The sequence below is a fragment of the Sus scrofa genome, chromosome 5 (genome assembly GCF_054392235.1).
Source record: "Sus scrofa isolate SSC_HxYL_T2T_F1_AM1 chromosome 5, Sscrofa_HxYL_maternal_Yorkshire_Landrace_v2.0, whole genome shotgun sequence".
In the NCBI taxonomy this organism is placed as follows: Eukaryota; Metazoa; Chordata; class Mammalia; order Artiodactyla; family Suidae; genus Sus; species Sus scrofa.
The window spans coordinates 71,932,884-71,944,929 of NC_139387.1; the positions used below are offsets into that span (position 1 = coordinate 71,932,884).

Below are 12,046 nucleotides of genomic sequence, written 5' to 3' on the forward strand. Positions count from 1 at the left end.
TCTTCCTTTGGTGTCCCCCTCCCTTGTAAGGACATGCCCCAGGGTGCTGCCACCTGGGGCTGGGCCACGGTCCCTTGATCTGGAGGCAACTGTCCTCTTTCTGACTCTAAGGGCCGGGCCTCTGGTGCTCAGAAACTCTCTAGGGCTGGAAGAGCAGCTCAGGAACACCCCTCCTTCGTCTCCAGCTCTGGGGCGCACAGAACACAAGTGAGGCGCCAGCTGCTTAATTTCCCAGCTGGCTGGTTTCTGCTCAGTGATTCCCTCCCCAAGGCATAAACAAGGCAACAACATCACACAGGAGGCTGGGCCCGCCCCTCAACACAAACCCACACACACCCATGTGTGCACGCACGCGCGTGCGCACACACAGACACAGACACACACACACACACACACACACACACACACACACACACACACACGGAAGGCCAGATGGCTGGGCTGTCAGGAAACATCGCTGTTTGCAAAAGCTTGATCTGCCCTGGGGGAGAGGAGCCCCCCACCCCCTAGCCCCTGGCTTTCTGACTCAGCCACACAGCTTCCAGCCCTCCATCCCACCCAGAGCAGTGCCAGGGCTGCAACTGGTTGCAAGATGCACCTGGCCACCTCCTCTCCTCATTTTGTCTCATCTCCATCATTCTGTATCCACTGGATTGCTGGGGACATGCACCCGTTAGGACGAGCTGCTTTGCCGGAGTTCCACTTGGGCAGCTCGCATCCCCTTGCAGGCCATGCTGTTTCCATATGATTAGGATGGAACTCTGGGGACTTTGAATTCTGAGCTGGCCTCCTGGGACTCGCTCAGGCTTTCATGCTAATTATTTTCCAAGACAATCTACAGCTGGATCATTTATACTCATATTTTTTCATGACACAACACACCAGAGGTTTAACACTTAAAGGGGGTTGGGTCACGGAGCCACCGCACAGGCATTCTATCTGATGGCCTCTCCTGGTCCTAGAGTCTGCCCTCTGTCCAAAATCTGTTCCAACTTGGTGTGAAGGGGGCATGGGGAGGAAACTCTCAGATGGCCTCCAGTCAATCTGGGGTGGCTTCCTGGGGGAGGCGGGACTTCAGAATATGTGAAGGGTGGAGAGGGCTTGCCTTCTCCCTTCTCAGGCTCTCTCCATGTTGACTCTCCTCTCCATCTCTGTGGCAATTGATGTCTAAAGGCACTGAATTTAGGGTTTTATGAAACACAAGGCCAGGCCCTTTTCTCTGGACCACTCCAGATTCTGTGTCCTGTGAGGGGCCTGGAGGGCCCTACCTGTCCTGTATCATCAACCCCCAGTGGACCCTGCAAAACCTGTTCCATTTTTTCAGTCATAGTTGCTGTGTTAGCTGTTGAAACAGACCCAAAGTCCCACAGAGCTGCAGGGCCTCCATCTTCTCTCCTCCTGGGAGGTGCCCCCTGACGCTCTTCTTCCCCAGAAGCCTCAGCAAGGCCCCCCAAGTGGGGGAGCACAGAGCTCTCTGAGGTGGGGCACCCAGCTGATTGAATGGCCCACCAAGTGGCTTTGGATTGTTTATTGGAAATGCCCATTACCTATGGTGGCTCATGGCCCTGAAAGCATAGGGAGGGGTGGTTTTAGAAATAAAACCAGGAGTTCTGTTGTGGCGAAGCAGAAGTAAATCCGACTAGGAACCATGAGGTTGCGGGTTTGATCTCTGACCTCGCTCAGTGGGTTAAGGATCCGGCGTTGCCGGGAGCTGTAGTGTAGGTCGCAGACTCGGCTCAGATCTGGTGTTGCCGTGGCTGTGGTGTAGGCCGGCAGCTGTAGCTCCAGTTGGACCCCTAGCCTGGGAACCTCCATATGCCGCGGGTGCGGCCCTAAAAAGGACAAAAAGACAAAATAAATAAATAAAACCAATACATACTAATCAGGCCCATGATTTATCAGGATGCAGAAAGAGAACCACCCCTTTCCAATTGGAGCAAGGAGCTCTGAAATGACTGGCTTCTCTTCCCAGAGAACTTGGAGGAATTCCCTGTAGGGTTCCAGAGATCTGAGTCCAAGAAGTTCAAAGGCGCTTATAAAAGAAAAGCAAAAACACTTGCCTCTCCATGTCTTCGCCTTAATCCCCTTCTAGGTACATTACAAGGTGACTTTTCCAAATTTTCAGAGCCACTGGCCTGATGACTTACTTTTCAGGTGACATCCGTTTTAATTTTCTTACCCTCCACATAGTAAAAAGTGAGGGACAAGATGTGATTAAGTTACTGTTGAACTGGTCGCCTCGGGCATCCTGGGCAGAGGCTCCAATTCCTTTTGAAAAAGGTCCCTCCCTTCCTTCCCTCTCTTTTTCCTTCCTTCTGTTGACTGAAAAAAATCACACAACCTAAAAGTCGAGAATTATGTTTTATTTGGCGGACTTTCTGAGGACTTAAGCCTGGGAGGCAGCCTCTCAGATAGCTCTTTGCTCCCCAGAGGTTAGGGAGGAGCCAGGATATATAAGAGTTTTTGCAACAAAAACCAGGTAGTTGCAACATCAAAAGATTGCTGTTAATTCACAAGGTAATGAATTTAGCACTTTTTTATGCATGGGAAGAGGCAAGAGGCTGGGTTCATTGAAATCATTCCTTTGATATGCACCTTAACTATCTATCTAGGGCCAGTATCCCGCTTTTCTCCATCCTGAATCCCCTCAGGGTACACAGTCAAGGGGGGCTGCAGTGACTGATGGCTTGATGGCCTCAACATCCACTGGCACTGTGACGTTTTTTCTCCCTCCCACCCACCCTTCCTTCCTTCCTTCCTCCTCCTCTCTCTCCATCTCCCTCTGTTCCCAGTCACTCTCCTCTGTAACTCAGCTACAACAGGTGCAGCTGGCAGTCTCTGCTCACATCTCTATGCCCATCCGGAAGTAGGATTCAATCTGTTGGCACATCCCTCCCCTAAGAATCAATCTGGGATTCTTTGATTACTGATAAGGAATGCAGGGTTTAATAAATCTTTACGGGAGATTCGGGGGAGTGGCAAATAAAAGGAGAGGTCACATTACAAATTATACACCAGGAGTTAATGAAAATTTCCACTGGGCATCCCCCCCATCCCCCTTGCCCCCCACCTGTCACTCAGTTTCTTCTTTGACAGCAGCACCCTCATTCCCCTCTCTGCCCTTCCCCCTCCCAGAGCACCCGGTCTCCCCTTTTCTGGGTCCCGAATCCACCTCCAGCACCCCCATCTCTTATCTTAAGTAGAGAATTTCCCTCTCTTTGGCTGCTTCTCTAGTATCTTCCCATTTGTTATCCTGCTCAATGGACAGGAGTCTCTCCTTAGGCTTTGCCCTTCTTGGAAGGTGATAGGAAATTTTTAGTGAAAGACAAATATTTTTTCAGTATTCCAAATAATGTTTTTTTTTTTTTTTTAATGTCATGTCATGTCATGTCATTCATTCGTTATCTGCGTATAGCAGAGTATATCTGACACCAGCTGTGGTCCTTCCAGAAGATGTATCTCTCTGACCCCACTTATTGTAAAAAAGCCACCCACCTGTACATGGTGGGGGTGAGGGGGATAGGGGTAGGGAAAGTGATGGGGTTAACAGCCACTTGGGGGTTCAGAGTTATGAGATCTTAAAATGGCAAGTGACCTTAGAAATCAATGTCAGACATTTCCACCTGGGCCTCCAAATTGATACCTTTAGTCAGGGTGAAAAGAGTCAGGCTGAGGGAGGCGAAGTAGATCTGGAGCTCCAGGGAGGATACAATGAATGTAAATCAAGAGGGCATCCCAGCCTCTTTGTAAGGCAGGATGTGAAGCAGGGAGGGGAGGCCCTTCTAGGATAAGATTGGAGGGGCTTTGCTAACATACATAAGCTAAAGAACTGACAGAAGTGGCAGGGTTAACTGTCCATGGTGAGTACAAGACATTATCCCAATGCTTATTGGGCCAGGCAGGGTGGGATTGCCCAGCACTGCTGTCCATGGGACTGCACATGTGTCTGTCCAGGTGGGACAGGAAAAAGAAAGCCACAAAGCCGTCTATTAGCTGAGGGATATCTCTTCCAAACTCATCTCCTATAAGAATAGGATGGTATCTCCAGACTCCCTAGCAGGCAGTGCTATTGCCAGAATTTGTCTGGAGGATCTCAGGAAGCTTAGGCTTTGGTTTGATGGGGTGGGGACAGAGGCTGTGTTGACTAAACTTTCCCAACTGCTTGCCAGCCATCCTCACTATTGATTGGTAGAAGGTTATCAGTAATCATGTGGAAATGATGTCCAGAACCTCAGGGGACAAACTTCTGGCCTCTGATGGCCCACCTGTGCTGTTGAAAGCAGTGATGCTGGACCTGCATGATGGTGATGATGATGGTCATCATGGTGTTGATGATGGTGGTGATGGCAATGACAGTGGTGGTGGGGTGATGGTGGGAGTGATGATGATGGGGGTGGTGGCGGTGATGATGGTGATGGTGGTGGTGGTTAGGGGGATGGTGGTAGTGATGATGGGGGTGGTGGTGGCGATGGTGATGGAGGTAATGGTGATGATGATGGGGGTGATGATGATAATGTTGGGGTGGTAAGGGAGATGATGACTGTGATGATGATGGGGGGGTAGTGGTGGTGGTGATGATAGTGATGATGATGGGGGTGGTGGTGACAGTGATGGTGGCAGTGATGATGATGGTGTTGGTGATGATAATGTTGGGGTGGTAAGGGAGATGATGGCTGTGATGATGGGGGAGTAGTGGTGGTGGTGATGATAGCAATGATGATGGGGTGGTGGTGACAGTGATGGTGGTAGTGATGATGATGGTGTTGGTGTTGGTGATGATAATGTTGGGGTGGTAAGGGAGATGATGGCTGTGATGATGATGGGGGTGGTGGTGGTGGTGATGGTGATAAATGGTGGTGATGATGATGATGTTGTTTAGGACAATATCATTTGCTGAAGTCTATCATGTGCCAAGTGAGGGAAGACTTAGAGGGTAATCCAATCTGAGACACAGACAGTCAATGAAAGTTGCTATTATTGTGATTTTCAAAGGACATAGGATGATACAGAGAAATTAAAGTACTGTAGAAGAAAACAGAGCGATTACTCCCAGCTGAAGGCATCTGAGAAGGCTTCAGGAAGGAGATGGTGGGGAACATTTGATCAGGATGCCAAAGGATGCAAAGGACTTGTGCACGAGGAAATGGGAAGGGCATTCAGAGGGAAAGAACAGGGTCTTATGCTCACTTATCTAATCCTGTAAAAGCTATGGGCAAGCCAAGTGGGCAGACAGGTCAGGTGGGTCCACACATGGGCTCATCTGGACACGGAACTCCCTGGCCATTGTGGCCTTGGCACTTTGGCCCTATGCTCAGCATACTTTGGGTTCTAGCCATCAGTGCACATGCGGTGGGGTTAGTGCTTTCCTTCTGCTCCTGAAGAGTGTGGTCCAGAACCTCTTCTCTTTGCCAAGTTCTTTGTCATGGTCTTGAAGACCCCACCCACCAAGCTCTCTGCCCAGCTATCCACTGGCTCTTCCATGGGTCTCCCTTGGTTTCTACTCTGGAGGAGTATACGATAGATAATGGCTCATGTCATGGGGTCAAAACTCTGCAGAGGTGAGAAATCTCTCACTCAGTCTTAGCAGCTTTGCTCTTCTCTTTCAGAGGTTCCAAAAACAGAGCAGACATTTGAAGAGCGCCTGATACTCAAGGCTTTCTTGCTAAAGTTTGTCAATGCCTACTCGCCCATCTTCTATGTGGCCTTTTTCAAGGGGAGGTGAGTATATTGGTGCCACACATGGAAGGACAATGAGTCACTAGGACTGAGTCAGCCTCTCCCCATTGTCACTTTACATTCTCAGTCCTATTCCCCATTCTCATTTCCACCTGGCTCTGTTGGATTAGCATCTTCAGATTCTGATGAAATGGGAAACTCTATGGTTATTTTGCTCTGCGCCCTGAAGGACTAGTCTTAGAAGAATTTGTATCTCCCGACTGTGAGGATGTGGCAGGAGGGAATTTCATGTCTAGCCAGTGGCACTTCGATTTTTCAGTACCAGTCTGCTGCCAACTACCCAGAGTTAGTGTGGACATTGCAGATTAAGAGCACAGTCTCTCATGAGACTGCCCTCACTTCAGACACTATTGCAAACTCTGGGGTTCTCAGGCCGCTAGGGATTCTGACCAAATGGCTAAAATCACTAACCCCTCAGGTTTGATAATTCAGCTTGCAGAGCTTGGAATGTGCTATTCTTAAAACTACAGTGTTATTATTAGCAAAGAGATGCAAATCCAAACTGGCGAATGGGAGAGGCACTTAGGGCAAGGTGTAGGAGCATCCTAAAAACAAACTCCCATGTCCTCAGAATGTCCTCGGGATGTCAGCTTTCTGGTACATCAATGCGCACCACCAGTCAAGATGCTCATCCAGGCTTCAGTGTCCAGAGTTTTTATTGGGGTTGCTCAGGTGATTGAACTCAATCCTCAGTCCATCTCCCTCAAGTCAGGCTGCTTTTACTTGGCTCAAAGCCCCAACCCTCTAACCATAGGGTTGGTCTTTCTGGCATGGCCTCCCCCCCAAATCCGAGTGATCGCCTTAGCATAAACTTAGGTATAGTCCCAGGGGCTCACCATGAGTAACAAAGACACTTCTGTCAGGAAATTCCAAGGATTTATAGGCTCTTCCCAGAGATCAGGGGCAACGACCAGTCATAGTCTTTATTATATAACCATCATGGATATAAAATCACTTCTAATAAACATTATTTGTGGTCGGATCCGTTGGCTCCCTCCACGATTTCCCAGTAGACATCAACTATGTCAGGAAGTTTCCCTAGAACTGAAAATGCATCAAGCAGGCGGTGATAGCAAGAACTGTCATCATCCAAGTTTTATAATTTCCTATAAATGTGTTTGTGACCCAAACCACAACCCTCTTCTCAGGACCTCTGCCCTTGATGCTCATGAAATTATAGCAGCAGAGAGGTTCTTTGGAGTAATGATTATATACCTCTTTGGTGATTTATATCTAGATTTAATATAAATAGAAACTTGCCTACATGTGATATTCCAGGAAAAAAATAATAGGGTGCTGACCCTTAGATCAACTTGTGGTCTTTTGAAAGAGATAGTCTTGGCAACAGCACACTGTAATATGCAGTAAGTGTTGTAATAAAAGGCATAGAGAAAGTGTTAGGGGAACACTTCATTATGAACAGAGACAAGAAGACTCCACAGAGAAGGAAGGTGAAGCTGAACCTCAAATAGACAAGTAGGATTTCCATAGATGGGTGAGAGGGTGACATTTCAAGTAAGTAGGAGTCTTCTGATGACCTGTCTTCTTCCAGGGTTGGCTTTTCCTCTTTTTCTCTGCCCTGCCCCCACCTGCCCAGCCTTCTTATCTCCCAACACAATAGACCCTTAGGTCTTAGAAGAGGAATGAGGCAGGCTTCTTCTATTCCTTTGAGTATTTTCAGTAACAGTCTAGGTTTTTCTTTTTTGGTCCCAGGAATCTCCACTTGTAACTTTAGTCCACTTTGGCCTTCATTTCCTGGGAAATCAAATCCTCATGGAGGAATTGCAATCAGAACTTGTTTCTCGACACCAGCTTGGGGAAGAGGCGGAGACCGTACACTTAGAGGCAGTCCAAGCTTCATGGGGTTTAGGCTCTGAAATTATCACACGTTCACAGACACGTGACTTTTCCAGCCCCACCAGACCCAGCCTCACCCCGTACCCCCTGAGATTTGACCAGGTTAAGAGGGGAACCCCATGTGTTGTAGATGATTATTCATTGATAACAGGTGTCAACTTCTTCCCCGGTGATTTAGCACCCACCTGCCTGGTCCTTCAAGGAGGACATGGGTGGTGACCAGTCCCCTCAGAAGGCATGCCCTTGGACCACCCTGACTTCCTCTTTCTTTCCCTAACTGTTCCCCCCCTTCTCCCTTTCAGGTTTGTGGGCCGACCTGGAAGCTATGTGTATGTGTTTGATGGTTACCGCATGGAAGAGGCAAGTAGAGCCCCTGGTGTTTTGTGGTGCTAGTGGTTCGTGGGTGCCCTCCCAGCCCTCCCCCCATCCTTATCCCCAGCACAACCTGGCTTAGTTCACACCCCTGCCTCCCTGGGCTCCACTTGGCCTGATTGCCCCCTCCCGCGTCTCCTCCTCCCTGCAGTGCGCCCCTGGGGGCTGCCTCATGGAGCTGTGCATCCAGCTCAGCATCATCATGCTGGGGAAGCAGCTGATCCAGAACAACATCTTTGAGATCGGAGTCCCGTGAGTACCGAACTCCTCTTGCTTCTCTCCTTGCTTCCAGGCTTTCTGTAGGATATCATGACCGCTCCTCTTCTAAGACAGCTTGGCTATTTCCTCCTCCCCTACTTGCCAGTAGAGGCCCTTTTTGCCAGTCATATTGGGGGTATTTGAGGCTCAGAAACGTTAAGCACTTGCTCAAGTGCCTCTAATGAGTAAGTGACAGAGCTGGAAATCAGGCATCTCGGACCTCAAAGTGCATAATTGATTGTTACACTCCTCCCACTAAAAAAAGGAAAAGAGACTTTCAATATGGTGGATGAATGAATATGAAAAATTGAAATGTAATGCAATCACTTAGAAAAAATCCCTGTGAAACTGTGAAATATATGATCTTAGGAGGGGAAGGATGCATAGCTAGTGAAACACAGAACAGATTTTCATGTGGATTCTCTTCTCCCCTCCCATATAGTTTTATACAAATTTCATAGAAGGACTTCTCTCATTAGGTTTTACATTGAGATAGTCATGAAAATACACAGTGACTCACGGGCACTGGATCCAAAGAGGAGGATGTTACAGGTGTAAGTCTACCTTCAGGTCAAAGAAAAATGCAGCCCCCTCTGCCTTTCATTTCCATTTCCTTTTTGGTGTAAAGAAGAAATGCCTTTCAGGGTGTATTTTCAGCTGGCCTGGCCATCAGCCCTCCAGGGAACGACAGAGATGACCAGGGGTCACTCTTACAAGCTGGGCCAATTCTGTTTAGGACCAGATAGATAATCTGTACCAGGCTCGGAGTTCTTTGCACACTTTCTGCAAGATTAACCCTTCTGGGCTGCAATCATCAAACAGTCCCCACACGGTTAGGTGAAGACACTGCCACGGTCTGTCCCCCTCTTGGAGATTGCCTATGCATATCATTTTAATGGTCCCAAGAAGTCCTGCTATAACGAAACCAGTTTGAGCCCTTTCTTTCCAGCTGCATTTGTTCATGTCATTGGCCTGGGCCCTTGGTTGCAGACCTTGGAATCCACTCTGGCTGGTTTAAGGAATTTAAGAAAAATAAGTGGTTGACAGAATATTCTTTAAGGGCTTGAGAACCAGGCTCTGAGCTATATAACCAGGAATGACACTGTTCACACTGCGGGAGGGTTGCAGGGAATACCACTGCTCCATCTCTTGGCTCATGAGGCTCAGATATTTAAAAAATGAGAATTAGATGCTCCAGAGCTACATCAGCAAAACTCCAGTCTGAGGGGTCCCAGCTGTCTTCATCAGCTTGAGTTGCTGCAACAAAATAACACCAACTGGGTGGCCGAATATGGACATTCATTTCTCACAGTTCTGGAGGCCATAAAGTTCAAGATTAAGGTGCCAGCAGATTTGGTTCTGGTGAGAAACACTGACTCCCATAACCCCTTTTTTATGTATACGTGGAGGAGGGCTCCAGTGTTTTCCTCTTCTTATAAGGGTGCTAATCCCATCCCGGGAGCCCCACCCTCATGGCCTCACCTGAACCTCATTACCTCTCAGCACCCCTACCTCCTAATGCCATCACAATGGGAGGTAGGACTTCAACACATGTATTCTGGAGGGAACAAAAACATTCAGTCCATAACACAAGCTTCTCTGGGTTTTTTTCATTAACCTATACCAAGATGTGTATGCAATTAAATAAAGAAATCTATACATGAAGTGGTCCTGATCTTCTCAGAGATTAGTTTTTTAGTTTGGGAGAGAAAACAGACTGCATGCGTGCCTGGGTATTCTCTATGCGGTGCGGACTCTGTCAGAATTCAGAGCAAAAGGTCAGGCATCTCGGAGCCATCAAAGTAGGCTTTAATTAATTAATTAATTAATTTTCTTTTTTTAGGGCCACATCCATGGCATGTGGAGGTTCCCAGGCTAGGGGTTGAATCGGAGCCACAGCTGCCGGCCTATGCCACAGTCACAACAACGCCAGATCCAAGCTCTGTCTGTGACAGCAACGCCAGATCCTTAACCCATTGAGTGAGGCCAGGGATCAGGCCTGCAACCTCGTGGTTCTTAGTCAGATTCGTTTCTGCTGTGCCACAATGGGAACTCCCCAAGCAGGCTTTATAAGCAGAGGAGTTTTTTCTAGGCTGGGTCTATGTCTTGAAAGAAGGCTGCCTCCGCCGCATGTTAAGAAGTTGGTCTGCTGTTATTTTGTTTAAAGTAACAGTTTCCCTTGGATATAGATTATCTTTTCTAAACCAATGACAGACTGACTAGGCTTATCAAAACACTTCCTGACTCAGGTGTTGCCATGGCAGTCTTGGACCAACCTTGGGTCATGCCAAGGTCATGGCGAGAGCAGGGGCCCAGAATCTCTCTCCATCTGTTTAAAGGTCCCTGAGCCCTAGGTTTCTTGGGCTGAACAGAACCATTAGAATATATACTATCTGAATCCTTTCTCCTGGGAAAACTACACCAGTCACTGTTCCCAGTGTGACTGAAATTTCTCCAGAAAAGTCTATTCGTTGGTCTTACTCGGAAACACACCAAGAGAGCTAAAGTTACAATGGAGAAAATTACATTTATCTGGAAGGAAAACCCTTTTTAGAGACTCCTACTTCTGGGAATGAGAATCTTTTTTTTTTTTTTTAATTAAAAAAAAATTTTTTTTGGTCTTTTTAGGGCCGTACCCACAGCATATTGAGGTTCCCAGGCTAGGAGTTGAATTGGAGCTGTAGCTGCCGGCCTACACCACAGCCACAGCAATGCAGGATCCAAGCCGTGTCTGTTGCTCATGGCAACACTGGATCCTTAACCCACTGAGCAGGGTCAGGGATCGAACCTAGTCGGGTTTGTTAACCACTGAGCCACGACCGGAACTCCGAATGAGAATCTTTAACATTGCTTCGTAACATTTTGCCATCCCAGTCCTCAGAATGTGTCTCATCATCACCTGCCATCAGGTAGGCTGTTTCTCTGTCCCCACAGTCTCAGAGGGCACCTGGGTATGTGCTTTTTCTTGGAGGAGAGGAAGGAGAATATTGGCCTCTCTCTGCTTAAGCCAGCCTCTAGTCATTGCTCTCGAGAACCTCAGCCCCCTGAAACAGTGCCCTGTTCCCAGCTTTCTGACTGCAAGTCACTCGGTGATAGTCATCAAACAAAGCTGGTGCAACACATGGCCGCTGTGGTCTAAGAGCTTACCATCTCCGAGAGAACACATTTGCTATGGACAAACATCCAGAAAATATAAAGACCTAAGAAAGACGTGCCAAAGCACATCTGGCCCCTTTGAAGCCGAGAGACCGGCCCCCTCCACCACCACTGCTGCAAAGGAAAGTCTCCATTCCCCTTCCGACATCTGGGGAAGACACCTGTCTTTGGGATACACTTGGTATTCTGCTCTGGATGGAATTGTGTGTAGCTTGTGGGCATGAGATGCCCATTTTTTCATTCTGGGGCATCTGCTCTACCACTTGGCCCAGCCCCTCTGGACCCAGAAGTCTTTTTTGTTCAATTTTATTGAAGCATAGTTGATCTACAAAGTTGTGATAATTTCTGTTGTACATCAGAGCAATTTGGTCATACATATACGCTAATCCAGAAGTCTTTTTTAGAGTGTAAGAGAGGCAAGACCTCAGGCATGCGTTTGGACAGTAGGTTGCGTCAACTCCATCAGCTTCATAGCAGGTAAAACTAACACAAGGCTGTTTTCCTTGAAGGCTCAAATTTTCTTCTTTATGCTTGATGTGTGTTTCATATGCCACATTTTAATGGATGGCATTTGCATAGTAGTTCATGAAGCTGAGCAAGTCACTTCCTATGTCTTACTGTCCCATCTTTTGATGAAAAAGATACAATAATACATAACCTATAATAG

General features: G+C 47.7%; 1 protein-coding gene across 6 annotated transcripts in view; it reads left to right on the forward strand.

Moving 5' to 3' along the window:
• Window positions 1-12,046, forward strand: part of ANO2 (anoctamin 2) — a 344,114-nt gene that overhangs the window by 289,627 nt on the left and 42,441 nt on the right. For all 6 annotated transcript variants that reach the window (XM_084956923.1, XM_021092435.2, XM_084956919.1 and 3 more), the window contains 3 exons: window positions 5,607-5,718; window positions 7,896-7,953; window positions 8,117-8,217. In XM_084956923.1, coding sequence (XP_084813049.1) covers window positions 5,607-5,718; window positions 7,896-7,953; window positions 8,117-8,217 — 271 coding nt within the window. The remainder of the gene's footprint in view (window positions 1-5,606; window positions 5,719-7,895; window positions 7,954-8,116; window positions 8,218-12,046) is intronic.